A 24,290-nucleotide genomic window follows, 5' to 3' on the forward strand; every position below is an offset into this window, starting at 1 on the left:
GATGGCGCTCCATGTAGCAAGAAAGCGTTTTTGCTAAATAAACCACAGGTAGGCATTCCCACTACTTAGGACTGATAGCGGCAGTTTACTCACCTACCCTGCCAGAAAGGAAAATAGATTAACGAAACCAACACAAGACTGCGTCTTGTCGAGCCCCTATGCTCCCGAGTGGAGAGAACAATAAACTACGACTACTAACATGCTGATCAGCTTCGATTATTTCTGTGTTTTTACCGACATTTGCGACATTATCGACATTTCCTTTCACATCAAAAATGCCTGAACGGAATCGACGAAACCAAATTTGCACGTAATTAACTGTTGCAGTAACGGCATCATGAACGCATTTCACAATTTCAGTGGACTGGCGTGCATTTTCGTCTTTATGAAAGAATAATTTTTAAATGTACCGAATTTTATCTTTGTTCACTTCCATTGTTAACACCCTGTAACTCACAACTGAATGGAGCAAACAAAAAACAGCAAAAGAATTTTTTAGTGTGAAATGTCGCGTTGATTAAATTGTTTCTTAGGCATTTCACGAGACAACGATCATAACAGCCATCTACCGAGAAAATAATAGATTTATTTTCCCCCAAAGTAATAGTAGCCTTGAAATCCAACGTAGAATCTCTCTTGCCAACAAGTGCTACTTTGGACTAAGTAGGCAATTGAGCAGTAAAGTCCTCTCTCGACGAACAAAACTAACACTCTACAAGACTCTCATCATGCCCGTCCTAACGTATGGCGCAGAAGCTTGGACGATGACAACATCCGATGAAGCGACGCTTGGAGTGTTCTAGAGAAAGATTCTGCGTAAGATTTTTGGACCTTTGCACGTTGGCAATGGCGAATATCGTAAACGATGGAACGATGAGCTGTATGAGCTTTACGACGACATAGACATAGCGCAGCGAATAAAGATCCAGCGGCTTCGTTGGCTGGGTCATGTCGTCCGAATGGATACAAACGCTCCGGCTTTGAAAGTATTCGATGCGGTACCAGCTGGTGGTAGCAGAGGAAGAGGAAGGCCTCCTCTGCGTTGGAAAGATCAGGTGGAGAAGGACTTGGCTTCACTTGGTGTGTCCAATTGGCGCCGGTTAGCACGAGAGAGAAACGACTGGCGCGCTTTGTTAATCTCGGCCAAAATCGCGTAAGCGGTTATCGCGCCAATTAAGAAGAAGAAGAATAGTAGCCTCGCTTACAGAATTCACTCGTGAAAGTTTCAAATAGTTAAGTTTAGTAAGGAAATAAAGCACAGTTTTCAAAGCATATTTGTAGGCGCTTTTCGTGTATGCCTTCTCCAATAAAATTACAAAACTTCTGTTAGATAAACACATACACATTTACACCGGAAGTGCATAACACAGTTAACATTTGTACAAATACATACAATAAATTTTGTGCAAAGCGTCATATGTTGCAACACCAAACATTCGACTAACACGAACACTTAACAATGTCAGGACAAGGGTGTGGACTTTAACAACTACAATTACATTCATAAATACCTATACTCGTACACATACGGCATATGAATAGCGATACAGATAGGCGCGCCGGACTGGCATAGATTAAGTTTGGCGGGCTCGTTATAAACAAGCGAAAAAGACAAAAAATCGAGGTAGCAGCTCTTGGCAAAGTAGCAGTATTGGAGCATAAAATATTCACATGCCACGATGCATATTTACGCACTTATACACCGAAACGTATATATGTAAGCACTCACTTGTATGCTGGTGGCTATCTCGCATGCATTGCTGCTGGCAGGCATTTGCAGTGTGGCGAGTTGTAGCTCGAGTTGTCAGCCAGGCAGGATATCAGCCATTTGCAACATGTATACGTTGTTTTTTTGTTTTATTTGTAGATTTGCCGTTATTTTATTTAAACTTTTTTAAAGCATGTATTTTTTGTTGTATGTATTTTTTTTTATAATTTAGTAGCACTCGCTGTCGTTGCTTCTGGCTGATTGTGTATGTGTATGTGTGTGTGTGTAGTTCGTTATACTAAATTTTTTCCGTATTTTTTTATGTACTTATATGTATCTATGTATAAGCTTGTGTTTACATATTAATTTGGGTTAATATAACATTTTTCACACACACACACACATACGCGCATACTTGCGCTGTACATTTAAAGTACAGGCGGCTTTTTGGTCAGGCCTATTCGTTGTTTTTCGTTATACTTTAGGGGCATGTGCCGCTAGCTGCTTCTAGTTAGCTTACGTAGCCGTTATGTAGTTGTACCTCTTTCCCCCTATTGTGGTTGGTGGCTCCTTTTACTTATATACAGGGTGTACGATATGAAGTGTTACCAACTTCAACCTGCTTGTATCTGCAAAACAGCTCATGAAATCAAAGTCAAAATTGTTCTAATGACAGTTCAATATATTGTTTATAAGCCACCAAAAGCATTTGCGTCTCAGTTTTGTTGAATTTGTTTTTCTGTGATGGAATTCAAACGTAATAGTGTGATTGCGTAATATTTGGCTGGAAAATCACAACCAACTATTGTTCGTGTGCTGAGTCACCTCAAAGTGAATAAAATGTTTGTGTATCGCACTAAAAAACGTTATTAATGATACTGGTAGCATTGCAAAACGCTATGGAGGTTGACCAAAAAAACCGCAACAATGCCAGAAATGGTTCAGAAAGTGAAGGCTCGACTTGAACGAATTCCACGTCGAAGTGGAAGAAAAATGTCCAAAGAACTGAAAATATCGCAAGACAGCATTCGACGCATATTGAAAAACGATATCAAGGTCAAGGCTTACAAGTTCCAAAAAGCACACGATCTTTCACTCCAACAAAGAAAAGTTCGGTGCGAAAGAGCAAAGGAGTTGTTGCGCTTGCACGAACGTGGCGAATTTCCTAACATTGTGTTTTCTGATGAGAAAAATTTCCCAATTGAGCAGTTCATAAACACTCAAAACGATCGAGTTTACTTGACCGAACGCTCATACGAGAGTTTGAGCCTACGTATGGCCACTCGAAGCAATTTCGCATCGGAAGTATTGGTTTGGGCCGCAGTGACTGCTGATGGACGCTCTCCAATCGCTTTTATCGAGCCTGGTGTCAAAGTGAATGCGACTTATTATCGGGAAAATGTTTTAGAAGCTGCTTTAGAGCCGTGGACACGCAAACATTTCGGTCGTAGACCATGGATGTTCCAACAGGACTCGGCACCGTCTCATAAAGCTCGTGTGAACCAAGAATGGTTAAAAAATCATGTTCCACACTTCATTTCGCCCACACAATGGCTTTCGAATTCGCCAGACGCAAATGCGGTGGATTATTCCATCTGGTCCATTTTGGAGAGCAAGGTGAGGACTAAAAAATATGCCAGTATGGATGCGCTGAAAAAAGCGATTATACGAGAATGGGCTAAAATACCTCAAGGTCACATTCGTGCAGCATGCAACTCATTTTTCCACCATTTGAAAGCTATTGTCAAGGCAAAAGGTGGTCATATCGAGCTAAAGTGAATATATTTTAAAATTGTAATCGTTTTCGAACAATTTTGTCTTTGAATAAAAACAAATTTCACACAAAAAAGTTATGGTGTTTTGAATAGGTCACACTTCATATCGTTCACCCTGTATATACATTTACATATGCACAAATTAACGCACACATAACGGCACTCTGCTGCATTGCTCTGTTGCCCTGTGGAATAGGCGCTTTTCGCTTTTCGCAATTCAACATTTCAAGTTGGACAGTTGGGATTTCAAAAAGTGTAGCGGTTAATTACCTGTAGCTTCGTGACTGTGGCGCTGCAAAGAGAAGCTCATATATATGTATGCACATACCTATTGGAACAAGTCTAACATTCATGCCTACGCGCCTGATTTCGTTTATCCTTTTTCAGTTCGTTTGTCTCTACTTTGTTTTCATTATGGCTTTACTTTCGGCTTCACTTTAAGTGCCTTTCTATAGTATTTTTATTATATTTGTTGGTTTTTTTCTTCCTTTTAAAAGTGGGTTAATTGGTGCTTTCAAAGTTGCTAACTGTACTCTCTATTGGCTTAAAATCGTTTCACTTTCAACTAAACAAACAACCAAAACAAAAAATATTCACCAAATAAGAATAAAAATTAAAAACTTCGCACTAAGCTCATCATTTGCAAAATATTTTCCGTACCCATTGTTGAATTTTGTTTAATTAAGAATTCGTTTTTTGTTTCTTTTTTTCCATATTTTCCCATATTCTTTGTTCATTTTTGTTTTTTGCGTGTATAAACGTTTGGTTTCATTTTTGGTTTGAAAAATTGTAATTTTTTGTAAAAAAATCACCAAAACACCGTAAAAATTGCAAACTATACAAATAATCGAATTCGAAGAATGCCCAAAACCCCTGTCAGATGGAGGCAAGACAAGCGGCAGGTCGGCAGGAAGGTCCATCACCACCACCACCACCACAACCACAACCACAACTACCATTACTACCTCTACTACCACCACTACCACTACCACTACTCTTTGTACTACTACAAACGCCAGCGCTACTGCCAGTGCCATTAACCAAACAGCAGCAACAACAAGCGTTACTGCGGCTATTGGGCAAACAATTGGCGTTAGTAATAAATGTGACATAGCAACAAAGTCAACAATAGCTTTTGCTGCAACAAATACACACACTACAGTACACACAGCAATACATACGAACTCACTGAAACGCCCCACAAAGGCTACTAAAGTGTTAGGCGGTGAACTGGCAACACAACCAAGCGACATGACAGACGCACAAGAAACGACAGCGCCGCGCAGTGAAAACATCAACAATAACATATCCACCTTAACCGCAACAGTGACAACAGCAACAAAAGCATCTGCAACACTAAAACCTATACTCAAGTGCACTGCCGTTAGCAGTAAGCACAGCCTGGCATATGAGCAGCAAGCAATTACGTCTGCAGTACAACGCGCCAAATTGCAACTGAATATGACTGCACTTAAGGACAGTGCAGCAACGGTGCAGGAAGCCATGGCTGTTGTGCCTGACGAAGTGCCCATATTGCCCAAGAAACCGGCGCCAAAATCACCACAAATTACCACATACACACCCGTCTACACAACAAAGACGCTCACACCGTCGCCCTCAAAGACATATGAAAACGTGCAAGTAATTGATAGCGAAATAGACGAGGTATCAGACGATGCGGAGCAGAGGACGGAGGCGGAGGCGGACACGGAAACGGAGACGGCAATGGAGGAGCAACGAACACCAGCCGATGATGATGAGGAAACCGCAGGCATTAAAGATAATTATCGTGGTAATGACGAGAATATAGTAGCTGGCACTGCAAGGCGGGCACTCGGAGACACCCAAGACAACGAGTCGCTGTCACTGAAGGCAATAAATGAGCAGGAGACGCCAATGTTGGCGCAATTACGGGTGTATCAAAGAATACAAGAGGCTAATCTAAATGCGGAGAGAGTGAAAGCAAAACAGATTTGTGATGAGTGCCGTACACAAGAAATTATGAGCACTGAATTGGCGCAAGACCTTACAAATCCCGTTGATGAACTCCGCGTTATAGACGATAGTTCGACCAATGCTATAAATGAGGCTGACGAAGACGATGACACCGCTGGCGAAGAGTATACGGACGATGATCTCGATGAGGCTTTAGCCGAGGAGGCCGACGCGGAAGATGAATCGGCGATTAATGAGATGTCCGCAGCGCAAGGCCAAAGTAAAATATTAACACTTGCACCTACTAGCTGCACTGCCCAATCAACTGCTGCTGAAACAGCGAAGCTTGCTGAAGCGGAGCCCCAGTCGACAATAGCGAATGAACCCCGCAAATCAATTATACCCGCGTTAAACTTTGACGAGAATCATTACCTGCCCATGACCCCGAAGAAAAGCGATTTGGCTCAGCTTGGCAACTTGACACTCATAAGCATGCACGACTCCACCAACGATGAGGAGAGTCCCTACGTGGAAATGTGCAAAAATCTTGTGGATGAAGACTCCAAGTCTAATTACGAGGTTATGTGCTTAAATCCAAACGTGGAGTCAGCATTAACTAGCGCTGCCAAAGCAAAGCAATTACAAGTACAAGCCGAACCGGTATATATGGAGTTGAATAGCGCAAATAGCATTACTGACGATCAAGAAAAGTATCAAGCTAGCACTGCAGCATCCGTTCAGCCTCCTCCACCGCCATTGCCCTTAGATGAGCCACACAGCTCATCTGGCAAGTCGACATTGAAGAAGAATAAAAAGACCACCGATATCTTGAAAAAGAAAGCGAAGAAGTCTAGCGCAGAACGAGCGCAGTGCAAACGCAAAGATCTGCCAGATATTCTCAAGCAATCGCAGAGCACAATGACAAACATCTCGGATAGCTCCGATGCCGACGATGAGTCTACCAAGCACAGTGATCTCAAAAAAATGCGCTCACGTACGCGTTTCAGTCTATCGGACACTTTTCGGCCTGCTTCCTATTACTTGGGTGCCTCCACGCCATTAGCTGATTGCGCCGAGAGTTCCGATAGTGAAATTGTGTCACCACCACCCATTCCAGCCTCTCCGCCGCCCATGGAAGACTTGAAAACAGAGGAAATATTCTCTTCGGAGCATTACGATACGGTGAAGAGACGCGACAGTAGCAGTGGCAGCGCCACAAAAATAAATATCTCGTACGATCAACTGCCTAAACTGCATGCGAGCAACACATCTCTGAATAGACAAAAGACCGAAACTACTTTGAAGTCTAGTCGCTTATCGTTGCCCGATCAGTTCTCGAAGCACCGCAGCTCAGGCCATTTCAAACAACCACATGCAAGTGCGCTGCTGAAGCACCACGAACGCACACTCTCCGACTCGAATTACAGCTTCCAAACCGACAATAGTTCAAACACTTCCTCCGACTTTGACTTCTACAATAAACTCAAACAGAATTCACCTTCATATATTGCCACACCGGGACGCTATCAGTCCAATAGCTCCTTGACGCAAAAGTTCGTTCTGAACGCCACGCCACCGACCGGCGACAGCAGCGAAACCGACTCGGCGGTTGAATTTAGACACCGCCAAGGCTCAGACTCCGAACTGGAACGGCAACGTTCACGCCGTCCGCTGTCAGAAGAGTCTATCAGTGAGATTGAATCTTTGCGCGAAAAATTCGAAGAAACCTTATCACATGATTTGGACACCTATTTGTGCAATTTGCAGTCGAACGATTTGTACCTCTATCAAAACACTTTGCTGGACACGCCACTCACTATGGGCTCAGCGGACTTGCTGACTAAACTCATAAAGCCACCAGAGACATTCCGGAACAAGGACGATGAGCACTTTTACGGAAATATACGCTTTGTTTCGTCCACCGACTCGTTACAGCGCTTGGGCAGCGACTATCGTGAGAATGCATCAGCTGGCGCTAGCTGCCTTACACCCACCTCCGTCGAGCATGAACACCTAAAATACTATACACCCATACACAGCCGGAATAACAGCAACATCTCCGACAAATCCGTGCCCTACTACTATTCCGAATTGAATAGTAGTCGCGAAATGCTGGCCACGCCTACAGCGCCATTGAATAATCAGCGCGACGTGCATGCGCATGGCTCGAATATTGCGCACATTCACAACCCCATCGAAGGACATGCGATCTCAAAAATCAATATGGATTTGCTAGTTGATAAGGATCAAGCAATTGATAGCAAAAATTTGTATAAAATGAAAACAAATGTCGAGAAGCTGAGCTATCGTGCGGGCAAAATATTAAATGCTGGTGACATTTTGCCACACAGCACAGCGACGGGCGGCAACTCAGCATCTTCATCACTAGCAGGGCACTACGATTATCAACGGCGCCCGGTGCACGCCACCAAATTGAGTAATTTCCAACAGACTAACCTACTTCATACTCACACTGAACTAACGCCATCCATTGTTATGTCGACGGCCATTACTGTCACGCCCGCAACGCCAACACAATCGTATTCCCCTTACCCTTCATATAGTGCCGGTGTTGGTGCGCGCGCTGACGGCAATGCCACAAAAATCACGAATATGCAACAACAGCAGCTTGGGCATGGCAACGTCGTCGGTGTGGTGGGTCGTCATCCAAGTCATGTTGTTGTGGGTGATGGTAGCGAATTAGCTGTGGGTCCCATTGGGGGCCGACCGTCCACTAACACTAACCACATAGCGGCACAAGCCGTCGAACGTACGCACGCAAATAATTCAACAAAATTATCCGTTCTAGGCGCAGCACCTATTACCGGCGAGTTGCTGTGGGAAGAAGACACTTTATGGCGCGAAAGTTTGCGACGCGTCTCCCAGCGTCATGCACGTTCGCTGGACGATCTCGATCGCATTACAGCCAGTCCGACAGCATTGATGAGGCGCGAACTGCATGCGGCTGAACGTACAACGAACAAAGCGAAAATCACTCGTGACGTTACCTATGTAAATGACAATGTATCACAACAATTGCGCGCCACCTACAAGCCGCGACTGAGTGAACCAGCCACACGCATGGCAATTAGGCCCGATACAATGCACGTGCGTGAGGCTGAAGAAGATCACCTTAATGAAAATGACGTGTATGTGCAGCTGCTAGAGGGAGGTATGACGAGCGGCGATGATCAGAACTCAGATGTGTATGAGGTGTTGCGTGCCGACAGTGGCTCCAATCTATCACACAAATCAGTGGAGATCGACCGCGAAACGATACGCCAATGGGACTCAATGTCCAGTGGGCTAATGAAGCATTCGGGCAGTAATAGCAACTCAGAAAATGACAATCCCTGCGGCAGTGAGAGTCTGACGAGTGTGGGCAGTACAGTGCGTGCCATTATGGAACAATTGAGTGTTGGCTGTGATGACGATGGCAATGTTGCGCATACGCCCAGTACAACCGATGTCGAGTAAGCGATTGATTTGACATGCAAACGAACACAAAACATGTAGCAATAAATGTGCAACACCAATAAAAAATGTGCAACAACAGAAACAAATGTGCAACAGCAGAAACAAATGTACAACAGCAATAACAAATGTGCAACACCGTTAATAAATGTACGAATTTGCAAAACAATAGCGTCACTTTAGTGCCTCGAAAAAGCGGGCAAAAAAATATAAATAAATATTTATTCTAAACCACCTGTTCTGTGTAGACAACAATGGCAACAGGTCACTTATACTCGTAGATGTCACCTACACCTCTACACAATTTTTGTTTAAAAACTGTTAGCGACAGTTGTCAGCGGCGCTATTGTTTACCTTGTTTGCCTGCTAATTGCATTTGCATGTAAGCGAAGCAAAGCCAAACAGCAACAAAGATATCAACTTTGAACACATAACCTCAACTGCGCGCACAACGAATTTCATCGAATTTAGCCAAGGGCAATATTACACTTTTGTTGATTTCCCAGCGCGGCGCATACAAATTTGAAAACCAGCCAACATAAAATGATACAACGGCTGCGCAAACAAATGCAGTGAATAAGCATACAACACACACACACACACACACACTCAAACACATGCTCGTACAAACACCTTTGCGGCAGGGCGTTCAAACCACAACCAAATATATAAGAACGTGTGTATGCATGTGCGTATGTGCAGCTCGCTAAATTTATTGAATTTGCACAAATTTTGCATTGGCATACAAGCACACGCACACACTTTTAGCATACGCGTATCAATAAACACACACACAAATAGACCATTTACTGTTGCTAGACAACTCGACAGTTGGACGGACTGGCGTAACAGACAAATACAGAGACAGCAACAGCGGTAAACAGCACTTGCACACTCGCATTTTGTGTTTGCCTGCAATTTGCAAAGATTGTTATTACTTTGTTGGCTGTTATTGTTGTTGTTGTCATAGAAAGTTCTATTTTGTAATGGTAACAAATATAAAAAAAATACAAAAAAAATCAGAAAATAAAATGGTAAGCAACTATATTTTTCTACAAAACTATAAATATTCCTATTCTTCTGCTCCTTCTTCTTCTCAACTATTTTCTAATGTAAAATTAAATTTTCAAAAGCACTTTTGCTTCGTTTTGTTTGTTTTCAAAGTTTCTACAATTAATATTTAACTTAATGTTTATAAAAAATAATTTCATTTAGCTTTGCTACTAAACAAACAAAAAAAAAACACTAACAACTACAGCAGCTCCTGCCTTTCTTACCCCCACAAGTAACAAGAAAAGTCCTTTGCTGCAACGCCATCTAACGCAAATCGAAATTAATTCAGTTGTTTAGCTGCAAAATAAAATAAATAACACAATTATTTTGTAGTGAAAATGTATAAATTGTAAATTTTATTTATGTTGAAATCGTTTATCTGCGCTTCAGCTGCAAACTTATTGAAGCAATATTTTGGCATTCGTTTCATTTTACGGGACTAATTTATGGATGTATGTGTGTTAGGCCGATTGCTATAGCCGATTGTTGCTAGTTTCCGTTTTTTGCTAATATAAGTAAGAATAACTGTATTTCATGTAAATAAAAAAATATATAAAATATGTATGTATGTAAATGTATATAAAATCTATTGAATAGTTGCGCATAACTCAATTTTGGTTTGTGAAAAATTATATTTTATATTCCCCATTGATGAGGATAGGAAAATATGGTTGAAAATATAAGCAAATTTCTATCGAAATACGCCGATGAAGGTCTGGTAACTGACTGAAACAACTCATACGCACAGGGGGCTGCAATTCTTAGCAGCCCTAAGTAGTAACGTGATGCAACAGAATTTTCGGTCCAAGTCAAGATGAAAGACAGGGTGTAGACTATATATATATTATATATACATATAACACCCTTTTTGGGTTTTTGGCCGAGCTCCTCCTCCTATTTGTGGTGTGCGTCTTGATGTTGTTCCACAAATGGAGGGACCAACAGTTTCAAGCCGACTCCGAACAGCAGATATTTTTTATGATGAGCTTTTTCGTGGCAGAAATGCACTTGGAGGTGCGCCATTGCCTACCAAGGGGCGACCGCTATTAGAAAAAACGTGTTCTTCATTTCGGTCTTTCACTGAGTTTCGAAATTCAGGGAGAATCCCGAATGGTAATCACGCACCAACCCATTCGGCTACGGCGGCCGCCTAAACTATAGTAAAAGCTTAAAAATTTGTTTGCCACTCTCAGGAAAAATTTGTTTATAGACATATTAAGTTTGCAATTTTTCCGCTTATTGTTTTTCGAATAAGCGAAAAAAAGGATTAAATATTAAAATTCGTATCGCAGCGAAATATGTATTGTAGTTCGGGTACATATAGCAAAATTTCATGACAAATAATTTTGTCTTTTTAGACCGCTTTTTGGAAAGTCTAAACGCAATGGCAATTGGGAGGCCGCTAAAAGGTTAAAATGTTCTAGAAAGTTATTTAGCGTAAAATGTCACTAAAGGTTTGCTCAGACAAAAACTTGATACAAACAACTTTATACAAAAGAAATAAAAAAAACAAATGTGTTTTCTTGAAATTTGACGCCACTTGTATGCCCTCTTTGTGCGGCATTATCAAAAACGCGCTCGAAAATGCCAGTTGGAGGCTCCGGAGGATATCTCAGAAACGGGTCTTTCAGCGCTGCTTAGATTTACTAAAAGCGTTGACATCCTACCTGATGTCTACCTTAAATCTTAATAGAGGCCAGTCTCCATCTGGTATCGCTAGGGACCAAAATATCTACGCGTGGCTTAATACCAACCGGGTTAACCAAACCTAACATAACCTAAGCTCTCTTTTAATAGCATTTACGTAGTGGCTGTAGGGCTTATCAAAAATATATCCTTGTTAGCAAACCCAATTTTTGATTTTTTTATATATACTTTAGGTTTTGCGCCAAAAATTCATGCAAATCAGAGGAAAACTTATGGAGACATAAAACTCTGAGTGAAAGAATTGAGTAAGTGAATCTTGGAAGTAGTGAGACTTTAAGCATATTTGACTAATTTTTTTCTAAAACCTGAATTTTGTTTTCTTGTATCTATGCCCACATTCATCCTAAGGATAAGTGCTTTGCGGATTGAGCATGAAAATTGAATTAGAAAAGTAAAATAGAAGCCGTCAAATCCAACTTCAATGGCTTTTGCTACTGCTGTCATTAATATGACCCAAAAAGTGAGCACAAGGGAAGTTTCAGTATAGATTTTATTGGAGTGCAGGTGCTTTTTAGAGAAGATTTTTCATGGCAGAAATACACTCTGATGTTTGCCATTGTACGCCGAGGGGCGACCCCTGTTAGAAAAACATTTTTTTATTATTTGATGCCCACGCAGGGAGATTCGAACCTTCGCACTCCCGAATTGTAGTCACTCTCCAACGGCTACGGCGGCCATTCGGAGTCGGCTTAAAAGTGTAGGTCCTCGTCATTTGAGGAACAACATCAAGACACCAACACCAATTATAGTATCCGCCACTTATTATGAAGAATGTACAGAGGTCAACAGTAGGGCCAACAATCAGGTGTCACTTGTGGACAACATCTGTGATTCAGATTCTGATGAAGGCGATGATGATGTAAAAGTTCGTCTGGTAGCTTTTGGAGATTTAAAAATTAATATATGGACATATTGGCAACACGAATAGCTGATTTCGTGGAACTGAATACATGGAAAGAAAAAATTTGTTTTAAAAAATGTTCCAACATAGTTTTCTTTTATGAGTAGGATTTATGAGAACAATTTATTTAATTTATATGACATTCACGATAAAGCCGACTCGTTTTTGTAATTTCTTGGTGAAATGATGTACTTCTTGGCGCACATTCGCTATTAACTTAGGTTTTTTCGCAGCACCAATTAGGATTAGTGAAAACTGAATTTTAAAGGAGTCGCAAACGCGTTTACTCACTTACCCGAAATATAAACCAATTACAGACGAATTTATTATAGAAAACTAAAGAATATCTTAAAAAATATTAGTTATTTTTTTATTTGATGTATGCGCACCGCCTATTCCAATAAAACAAACCTTTTGCTAATAAATAGTAACAGCCAATATCCAAATATTTCTATTATTCAATATATTCGACTTCTACCAACAAGTCTGTCAGCTTTTTCAAGTTATCTACGAGGGTCGTTTGAAAAGTCTGTGCAAAGTCAGAGAAATGTCACTACTGGCGCGTTTCGAGGTTATGCTTAGTTAGTAGCATCTCTTGGCAGAACACACCCCACGTTTCAGCCAAATCGGTCTATTTAGTATTTTCCATCACTACAACGCACCAGCTCACGCTTTAGCAGTTGTGGTCGCAAAATTTATGGAAAAGAAATTCCAACTCATTTCATAAGTTTCTCAACACGCCTGTCCTAAAGTATAGCTCAGAAGCTTGGACGATGACAAAGTCCGATGAGACGTCCCTTGAAGTATTTGAGAGAAAGATTCTGCGGAAGACTTTTGCATTCTGCTGACGGCGTAGGAGATGGTACAAAGAGCTGCATGAGCTTGACGACGACTTAGCGCAGTGAATAAAGATCCAGAAGAAGAATTTCGTTCTGCCTACCGGTTACTTCTTTAGTTTAAGTATTTTCTGTTTTTGGACCAAAAAAGCTAAACAGACGTACTACATGGTTTCTAGAATAATTTGCAAAATATTTTTCGTATAAATTTTTTTTTAATGAAGTGAGGTGGAGTCACTTAGTGAAAAATCGTAAATTCAAAACTTTATCAAGCAGCAGTTTTTAACTGTCAGGGCTTGGTTAAAATTTTATAGCTGATTTGTATTAACTGGCATACCCATTGACTAGGTAGGGATAGGTTTTTGTGGCAGTCGGCTTAGAGTAACCAACTCCTTAGACCATTAGGTCGTTAGAGGACAACAACAACAACCATTAGGTCTGCTACAACAACATCAACCATTAGGTCCGTTGTGATATCACTGCGTAACACAAGAACCTTACTGTTTACTTTTCATGAAACCAGTTAGACTCTCTTATGAAGCGTAGGATAGGTTTTATCACAACACCAGATAGTACCGTAAGAGAGTCCGTATTTTTCTAACAATCTTGCTCTACTCTACTCCTAGCTAAGGCTGGACAATTACAAAGAAAGTGCTCTACTGTTTCTTCCTCTTCTTCGACTCTACAACTTCTGCAGTATTCATGCGAAAATACTCCTATCCTGGAAGAGTGCCTAACCAACAACCAATGACCGGTGACAAAGGCCACGACCTTCGAGATGTTAAGCAATTCTCCTGATCTTCTCTTATCTATTTTAGCTCAAATTAGCCTGGTTGTAACACATATCTCTCTCCATGACCAATGGTCTCTCCATGATTTATTGGCTGGGAGATCATTGTCTTTTATCCTTAATTTGCTAGTTGCCATAGGAATTGCAATATTGTCTCTGTTTTCAAACAGTGGAAGATTAGTACCCTTGCTGGCTACCCATATAAGGCTGGCCCTGAAGACGGTGGTAATATCATTTAGAGCTGCCAGGCATTCCTAAGCAACATTTGATCTTAGTACATAGCATAACTGCCTCCATTGATTTGATGGCGGCCTGGCTGTCCGAGAAGATATTTATCGTAGTTTATGTTGCGGCGTGTGTCTTAAGGTACGCAGTTAACTCTCCAACTGGTAGACACTACAGTAGTCCGCAAGTCGGACAGATAAGTCTAAACTTAATTTTTTTGAAAAAAGTCCTTAGCCTACTTTATTTTCTAGTTTAGATCCATCCGTGTAGAAATTAATTTTCCCTCTTCAACATAGTCCTTGAGTTTGCCACTCTCTCCTTGACGGCATGCTAGTCTTTAAGAGCCTGCCGAAGGTGGCTTTTGGGAACGCGTAGTTGATTTTCTCGTTATAATTACTCAAAGTATGTGGTATAGAAGTGTGGCCAAACAGCCGGGTCTTCTACAGTGCCATACTTTTAAGTATAGGCGCTGAAGCGGCGGAACCTTTCGGACCTTTTAGCTAACATTTAAAAAAGTGGATGCACAAACCGACGTACAGTAAAAAACCAAAATTTCGAAGCATTATAATCGAATATCTCGAAAACGGTTAAGTTTTTCACATCATTCAGGGGGGAGCCTGGCTTATGAGGTCTAAAAATTGCATCTCTTTGCGATTTTTTTTTAAGGAAAAAATTTATTTAGCACTGCAAAGCTTTTTCTATCTTTTAATGCACATTTAAAAAGTATAAACAATTTTTGTACTGGTTAAAATAAGTTGAAAAAATGTTTAACATAGAAAATAGTAGAGCGCTGCAACGCTGGAGTTTCCAACTGGCGTACAAGATACAGCTCGTAATTATTATCTAAAGCAAAAAATTCAAATGGATTTCTAATTATCATGATTTTTTATTCTAGTTGAACTAAGAAAACTAAACTAAAAACTAAGAGAAATTCCAAAAATTCAACTTTTTGGAGGTTTTAAAGAAAAAAATGCCTTTCTATAAAAAAAAATTCATTTCAACTTGGTATAAAAATCTTGAAACATTTTTTTTTAATTTATTTTGTTAGTTCAAATAGAAGAGAATTCAATACTGAAGGGAACAAGCTATGATTCATTTCAAAAGGTTCATTAGTTTTTTTCATTCATGTACGCCAATTCAAAGAAATCATAAAAATGAAAAGTCGAGAAAAGAAGATAAAGTTTGTACTACAGCTGACCGGTCACAGCGTAACTACCTAACGCTCGCCTACCTTTGGCTTTGTATCTACGGAAATATTGAGAATTAGGCTCTGTAACTTTGTGTGAATATTCTGAAATAGACTAGGAATCGCTTAAAACGAAAAAAAAGTATCTTTTTGACCTTATAAACCAGGCTCCCCCCTTCAATGAAACCCAATTAGGAAGAAATCACCGATCATCGATAACCTTGTATATTCCGATAACTTTGTATATTCATACATACATATTTTTTAATTCTTTAGTAATGAGAATGTTTCTAAAATATTTTAGTATTTTTTTTTTAATTTAGTCTTGTAGCCCTTACTAATGCTACCCCATCACATTCTACTAATGCATTACTGAATGTTCAACCCTTTGTGGTGTTTTTAACATTTGGTATGGATTTTAGTGACTACGGCTAATATTTCTCATTTCTTATCCTAACCTCATTAGCCTTTGCACATTCACAAGACATATTAACCCGCTCAACGCTCAGTCAACCAACTCAAATCAAGCACTTACTACTAACACTAAAATCATTTCCTGCGGCTGTCTTTCCACAACAATAACAAATGTGCATATCAGTAAAAGTATTGACATTTTCTCACTGCATCCCGAGTTAATCATTGGCAACTCTTCAAAAATATCGCTTTCCTTACGCTTCGAAATACGGGCCTACGTTGCTTACTTGCGCTACTTTTACCATCTTAGAGACTTTTCCTTTGCCTGCTTTAATTCCCATTTTGCTCTAACTATTCTACGCTACTCTCCGCCACTGCACCTCTACTTTTACAGCTCCTCTTTCCCTTGTTCTATCACAACGCCTACAAGATTGAGAATTAAAACTGTGGCATTTGCAATTTGTCATTTTGTCTGTTTTCTCTTTGCTCTTCTCTTCCACACACTCACGCATACACAAATACACATTCATATGAAACACACGAACACACACACTCACGCACATGACGACTCCAACGCCATGCCGCTCTATGCCGTTACCAGCAGCGTCAATTTCGGTGCGGAATGTACGCAATTTACCCAAAGGCAACCTTACCGTTAAACCAGATCCCTCGGATGTGCACAACCCTCTGCAGCAGCAGCAGCAGCAGCAGCAGTCGCATCTACACCAACAGCAACACTTAGCACAAGGCAATTACGATCAGACGACATTGGGTAAACTAACGAATCCCTATTACGGCACAGCACACGATACCAAATATGCGAAGACAACAACACTCACAGATCGTAGTGGCGGCCATGGCATTGGCGGCATTTATGGCAGCAGCGGACTCATTTCGGGCGGCAATAGCATCTTAGCCGCCTCCACGCCAATGCATCCCAGCGCAAATGGTGGCGACTATTACGGCAGTGTGGGCGGTATAGCTACAAGCAATTTATGGCAAGGCCAACAGCAACAACAACAAGCGGCATATCCCATGAGACGTGTGGAGAGCCGCGCTGAAATCGATATGCTGGAACGTGAGACGAGCACACAGATGAGGGTGAGTACATATGTATGTCTGAATATATATATGTGGGGATGTGCTTCCACGCACTTGGGAGGCTACTTGAAGAAGAGTTGCGGAGCGTGCTGAAGCGCCAAGTGACACAGAAATATATTGACTTGCATTGATAAATGCGCCGGGAATTACTTTGCTTTGGCTGCAGCCAAAGTCAAATGGCCAAAGTTTGGCGTAAATGGAGGAAGAAAAATGAAAGAAAAAACTATTTAATAGAAAATGGAAAATGCTGGTAAGAAATGTGTGTTTGTGTGGGTATTGGCGAGCGACATTGAAAGAAATTCAATTTAAAGTGAACTCCCGCTTTTTATTGATTTGCTGCACGCGCTTTGCCATTTCTCTTTTATTTCATTAATATTGCCTCTGTTTTTTTATGGTTTAGAAAGTTTTGTTATTTTCAGTTTTTACTAATGTGCAAAGTTTTTACTTTTAATTTTTGTTTTTATTTACTTTTGTTTCAAATACCCAAAAATTTCAAAATACAAAAAATGGTGTGCGCTCATCGCTTGCCTGCTTGCTTATGCGCTTGTCCCTGTTGACCTTGCTGACCCCGCTGTCCCTGTGGCTGCTTAGAATTTGGATGTATCCGCCGGTGATTTACTGAGTCGAACACACGAGGAGCTCGTTTTGCTGCTGATACAGCTGAGAAGACAAAACAGCAATACGGCGCGTGCCATCGAGCAATGCTGCAGCGACATTCATGAAGTGCAGGTTAATAAATATTTGTTTTTAAACTCGTAGCCGTGCATGTATAAGCATAACCGGGGGTGTTGGACAACTACCTATACAAATTTAGTATCATTCAATTATTGCTTATATTTTTTTCATGTCGCACATTAATTTCTTTATAATAACGTTTTTCTTTCTTCACACCTTACTCCACCTCCATTATTAGAATCGTCTACGCTCTGCAGAGGGTCTAACACGCGCCGAAAGTATACAGCGCTTGGATTACCTTAAGCAACATCTGCTCGATTTGGAGCGCCAGTATGAGAAGAGCAAACCGTTGGTCAACTTAGTGGACAATATGGTGAAACTCGGCTCACTCTATCGCAACAACGACATAAACGGCCGCCAACCGCAACGCAACGAGGCCGTGACACTGGATCGTCTCGAGTTCAATCAGCGCATACAGGAGCGACGTCTGCTGCAGGAGGAGCAGAAACAATGGGATCGGCTCAGCCCAAATCACAGCGAGTTGCAAGTGAGTATGACTCGTATTTCATTTCACAATTTATAAAACCTTTCGAGCACACGATTTCCATGCAGTCAAAGTTACTAACTCTGAGCTTTCACGTCTGGAGCATTTTTATTTTTAAGTATTACAAAAGAATATTTACTGTTAATTACACTCCATTGGGTCCTTTAGCAACTGGTACAATTCAGGTCACCTTCGAACTAGTTTGACTTCCTCCACCAAATAGCAGTTTATGAACTACTATTCCTACTAAGCAAGTTGCCTTTTCATTGTAGGTCCCTTAACTCTCAGCTATGCTAATAAATCATAAATATTTATGCAATCACTTAATTTAAACCCGAAATACTTTTTCTCTCCCACCCTCCAGTCCAAGGTGCATCAACTTTATCAACTCGATCAGCTGCTTCAAGAGGAGTCCGGCACTCTGCAAAACTTACAACGCGACAAAGAGGAATTGGAGCGCGCTTTAGGTGGTTTGCGTGCACGCATACAGGACACTTCAGGGCCGCCCATGGCACTGGAAGCGGCAAAAAAACAACAACATATGCTGGAGCGTGAACTGTCGCGTGTGCATCACCTGTTGGCGGAGAACTCAAAGGTAGTCGAGGTGCCTAGTATAGAAGTTTTGTCGTCTGTTATTTTTGTTTTGTGCGTTATTAATGATAATTTGCAATTTGTATTTCAACAAAGGGCATGCAAATCTTCCCAGCTCCACTGCCAAAAGTGGGGTTTGTCCAGAGATTTGACATACTGCATTTAATGGCTTGCTAAAGTGCGATTTCTTAAAAATGTGACTAATCCGTTGTGGAGCTTAAAACCAAAGAAACATACACACATAAGTACTAACACGCTTGAACGCTTTAAATGTATAGGTTTTGTGTTTTTACACTCGGCTTAATCTGTTTACATACATAGTTGTATATTCGCTTATATTTTGCATGAATTATTGTACAAAAGTAAATATTTTTTTGTATTTTTCTTGAGAATAATTCGGATGCTCTCAAGCCGATGGAAATAGCCTGAGCTACAAAATGCGTAAACTGGTCGATTTAATACTTTTAATAATTTAATTTTAATAAAACATATACATATATATATATTTTTTTTTTGTGAAAATATAGTTCATTCTTCTATCAATCCAAGTTTCAAACTTTCTGCAAATTAAAAAAAAAATGCAAATAATTTTCATGAAAATTTCCAACTTTTTAAACAGAGTTTTTAGACAAATCTATGCAGTTTTATAGCTCATTAAATTTTCGTATAATAAAGCGCGAGTTCCAAGTATCTCAAAAATCGCACTGACTTTTGAGAATTTTTTTTGCTGGCGGTGTTTTCTTCCATATAAAATCTTGTCGCGCATTCGTCATACGGAGAAACAAGACCGCCTTCCTTAGTGATTTTCTTATTTAATGCAGTCTATAAGGATCCGTCACCCTCCATGCTTAGGAGTTTATCTCTACTCAAAGTTAAATTTTGATTACTATAGGGAATACGACACTGACAACTCTAAGCTTGGATTTACCAAACGAAACTCCCAAGAATTTATTGACTGCTGACACTTAAAAGTATATTTTCCTGTCTAGTAAGATTCATTCTTCAGGAGCTATAAAATAGTCAATGACTGTACGAAATGGCAGGATACTTAATGGGATTCACATCCACGATCTCTCACTACTTTTCTCTAAGCCTCCAATGGTTCATAACCCGGCTAACGCTGCAGAGCTACATTTTACTACAGCTCTGAACGAGCAAAAACAGTAGACAGACTGCGAAGCTCTTTTGTCGGATTGTAAGAGCAGTCTAACCTAAAGTCTATGAAAAAGTTTCTAGTCCTTGTGCAGGCTTGTACTTGCTTAAGCGTACAGCGCACATGCTCCTAGAAAGATGGGCTTTCCATAATGCGGAAACGTGCAAAGTCTTTCTTTGAGCCCCCAAACACTCTGTGAAAGCTGGCTGTCCACTCTTCCAATTTATTTTCGCTAAGTGAGCAAACTCAGAGAGCAAAGGAGGTACTGAGGAGGTATAGGGGATTTTAGATGGGCAGAGATCGTCAGATTCATAGATATGTAATACTTTTGAACCTTCTTCTGCATTTTTTTTTGTTTTTTGTTTTTGTTTTGGTTTTGTCAGAATAAAAGCATTAAGATCAATAGCAAAAATGCAGACGGCTTAACCTCTTATGCGCCAACTCACTAAACAGTACATTGAAACTTCTGCTTTCATGCTTCCACCGTTATAACAGCATGTCAAGCGATTGTTTTAATTATAAATACATAAACTTTACTAACCCACCGCAACACATACCTAAACTTCCTTTCACCATAGAAATTGGAACAAACCGTAGCAGGTAATGCGCGTCTCGAACAAGAATTGATTGTGTTGCGCCAGAAATTACAGGCCTCACGTGGTGCACGCGGCTCCCAAGGCGCACTCACAAACGGCGGTACCGACAGCTTTGCTAGCAACACCACCGCCATGTTGGAGTCCGAACTAAAGCGGGTACAAACACTCGTCGGTGATATGCAGCGACAACGACAAGAGCTGAGTTCAGCTGTGCGCCAGTTGACTGAGAACTCCAATCGGCTCTACCAAGAGATCGGCAATAAAGAGAATATCGCCAGTGGCATGCCACCTGGTACACCACAGAAGAAGCGCACAAACTCGTCCTCTTGGCTGGAAACCGATCTGGATTCGATGATGAGCATCACTCATACACTGGACGACGATGCTACCATTAATTTGTCGACGCCCTTATATGTGGATACCAAGTTGAGCGACTACAACAACAGTGAGGAAATGCAACGCTTGATGGCTGGAAACAACGGCGGAGCCGGCGCGTATCGTTACAATGATGCCAGCGATAATTTAGAGACCAGCGGCGTCGATAGCGATGGATTTCTCGAGTCAAACCCCTTTGCGAATCTTACCAATCAAGAGAAGCAGGAGATCAAGACGGTGCGCATTGTGAAGCGTGAGTCAGAACGGCGACACCGCGATCGTAGCGAACGTAATGGCCTAAGCAGTTCAACGCAGAATCTCGATCAGGTGCTCGAGGAGGAGCAACAGCTGATGAATACCAACGGTTTTGGTGTAGGTGCAGGTGGTTATCAGCACATGAATGGCACGGCGAGCGATTATCAAAGCAATGGGCGTTCAAAATCATTGCCACGTAGCTACAATGAACCGCCTATGAGCGGCAAAGTGCGGCATCATCATCACCAAAGCAGCAAACATAGCAGCAAGCAAAATGGTCACCACAGCAGCAGCAGCAGCAGCGGCGGCGGCAAGCCAGACGACTTCTACGGCAGAAGCTATGACAAGAATAGCAACTATGCCAGCTATCAGCTGAGCAATGGCGGCTCCAGCAGCGGCAGCAATGGGGGCAGAGCTGAGCGACGTGAACACCTCAACCCGCTGGCCAATGCATACTTCGCCAAGCAGCTGCAACAACAGCAACAACACCAACACCATCACGGGCATACGCGTGAGTCATCGCAGCATGCGTTGCGTCAAAAAACAGACTCGATGCAAAGCTTAAATAAAAGCATTACCGACTTGAGTCCCGATCCGGTGTTCCAGAGTGAGGCAGCGCGACAAATCATCAATGAGCTGTCGGCCGGTTCAGCGTCGGAGGATAATACAGAGAAGATAGTCGAAAAAGTGCCGTCGCAGCATAAGCATCGGCGTGCGGTGCCACGTGAGAAGCGGCGCCACTACACGGCGCCCAATAATGTCAATGTGAAGGCGATGGAGAATGTGCAAGCGGAGAATGATATGAACCGCAATGTAAGTGCGGGAAAAGAGAACGTGAAACCAATTTTTTACTCGTATTAACTTCTGTTCTAATCATTTAAATATTTGTTTTACAGAATACCAACTGGCGTGCGCGCGATGATCTGGATATGGACTTGGCATTGCGTCCACGTATGAATGCACCGGATGTGGTGCGCTCTGCTCTGGGACATGGCGAGAAAATATCAGAGAATACAATCGATAATTTGTTATTGGCGCCGAATAAGATTGTTATACCCGAGCGATATATTCCGGAGAAGGTAATGCCATATTAAGTGTTTGGGGTCATCGAGTGATATTATCTAAAATCCGATAAAAATAGGAAAATGTGGAAAGATACGAATTGTGAATAGAGATAGTGCAGAAACATAAAGATCGCACAGCCATAAGATTGTCAAGTCAAATATAAAAGCTGTTCGACCCATTGTTGTCTGCCCATGGATCCCACTGACCGATTTTTGGTTTTATTTATAAAGAAGCTTACGTAAGCGCAATAGGCTGATCTAAGTTCTTAGTCAATATGAAATTTGTTGAAAGTTATATCTTAGACTACAGCGGCCTGTAAAAATAGTCAGTTAAATATATTAAGCGAAAGTAGCTTATCAGAAATTCCTCTATCCGGCGTTAAAAATTTGTTGCGCTTTTTGCTGACTGACGGAATCATGCCAGTGTTCAACAAGTGTTCCCTCTTTCTGAAAAATTCGTTAATTGTTAGGCCTTTTTTTAACTAAACTGTAAGTAATTTCATTTCGCTCATACCCCTGATGTCCAGGAACCCAATCTAATAATACTTTGTTAAAGTTCCTCAACGTAGTAGGAAGGTTCAGACAGTCATTTACTACTTTCGAAGTGATTACGAGAGCTTCAAAGCCTGACTGAAAGAATGTAAATGTGGATTACTCTCATTTTTCTGCGGAGGCATTCCCGCATGCATATCTCGATGGCACGTATTTCTGAATTCAAGAGTGTTGTGTAAAAACGCATTGGAATCGATTTTTCGAATTTAGGCCCATTGATTCCCACCCCTGCTCTACCTTCTTCTAATTTTGACCCATCAGTAAACCATATTAGCCACAGCCATGTTTTAGTTGTGGTCGAATTATTTCTCAAGGTCGTCCCTTTATCAATAAGAACTTGAAGGTCCCTGAATAATTTAGGCCATGCTAGGGAAGTGTAGGTGCCTATGGGCTTAATAACGGTACTGAATGTCCAGTAAGTCCTTCTGGGGCTCAGTCCCCATGTTTTTCCAAAAGGCCTTGTGCAAACAAAGAATGCTCTTGTGGCTTTTTCAGTGACTCTCTCTAGATGAGCCTTCCAAGTAAGCGTTTTCTCAAAATTGATGCCAAGATAGTTCGCTTCTGGGGAAAGTTCATTTATTGAGAACGGCGCTAGCGCAGTTTACGATGGGTTAACAAAAGGCCTTTGTCGGGGCACCATTTGTTTATGATGCTAAGGGAACGAGGCTCTTCGTCCTCGTCATTCTTCCAACTTCTGCAATAGTTGAAATGAGGTACATTTGGGCGCTTTAAGGACGTCTTGGTTGGAAAGCATTTTTGTATATAAATAATTTTATGCTAAAAACCATTTTTTTGGATTTCAGACACCAGAGCTATCACCTGAGGAGAAGAAACGCCGTCAAGAAAAGGTCGAATCAATCAAAAAGATGTTAGCCGAAGCGCCAATTAGCACAGCAAACGTAAGTGGCTACACAGTGTTAAAAAAATAAATAAAAACTAGACTCAAAAATTTTAAAAAGTAAATTTTAAAAAATTAATAAAAAAATAAATAAAAGGCAAACTAAAATACTATAAAAAATAAAAAAAAAAAAATAAATAAATAAAACAATAAATAAAAATAAAGCAAAAAAATTACAAAAAATGAATTTAAAAAAATATAAAAAATAAATAAAGAAAAAATATAAAAAATAAATAAAACAATATGTTACAATGCATGTAATTCCTCTTTCACTCATTCCTATAGGACACAACTGTCAGCCTACCACCGAGCAAAATCAATGCCGAAAAGAAGCAACGCGAGCATTTATTACAACTTAATCAAATCTTGGCGCAACAAGTCATGCAAATGAGCAAAATCGTAGCTGGTAAGTGAGGCAAGCCCAAGAAATTAGTAAAAACTGCAAGAAATTTTACGATCATCTGCATTCTAGCTACATTTAA

The 24,290-nt window shown here is 40.9% G+C and overlaps 1 protein-coding gene across 11 annotated transcripts in view; it reads left to right on the top strand.

The window, feature by feature from the left end:
* Positions 1 to 24,290, top strand: part of LOC128855965 (uncharacterized) — a 152,089-nt gene that overhangs the window by 112,725 nt on the left and 15,074 nt on the right. For 3 of the 11 annotated variants that reach the window (XM_054091256.1, XM_054091255.1, XM_054091252.1), the window contains exons 5-12: positions 16,606 to 17,105; positions 17,697 to 17,834; positions 18,019 to 18,327; positions 18,689 to 18,928; positions 20,647 to 22,107; positions 22,191 to 22,373; positions 23,714 to 23,809; positions 24,094 to 24,214. In XM_054091256.1, coding sequence (XP_053947231.1) covers positions 16,606 to 17,105; positions 17,697 to 17,834; positions 18,019 to 18,327; positions 18,689 to 18,928; positions 20,647 to 22,107; positions 22,191 to 22,373; positions 23,714 to 23,809; positions 24,094 to 24,214 — 3,048 coding nt within the window. Of the gene's footprint in view, positions 1 to 8,227; positions 9,927 to 16,605; positions 17,106 to 17,696; positions 17,835 to 18,018; positions 18,328 to 18,688; positions 18,929 to 20,646; positions 22,108 to 22,190; positions 22,374 to 23,713; positions 23,810 to 24,093; positions 24,215 to 24,290 lie in introns of those variants that run through there. The other 8 variants (XM_054091253.1, XM_054091254.1, XM_054091259.1 and 5 more) reach the window with 8 other exon arrangements.

The sequence above is a fragment of the Anastrepha ludens genome, chromosome 2 (assembly GCF_028408465.1).
Source record: "Anastrepha ludens isolate Willacy chromosome 2, idAnaLude1.1, whole genome shotgun sequence".
Taxonomy (NCBI): domain Eukaryota; kingdom Metazoa; phylum Arthropoda; class Insecta; order Diptera; family Tephritidae; genus Anastrepha; species Anastrepha ludens.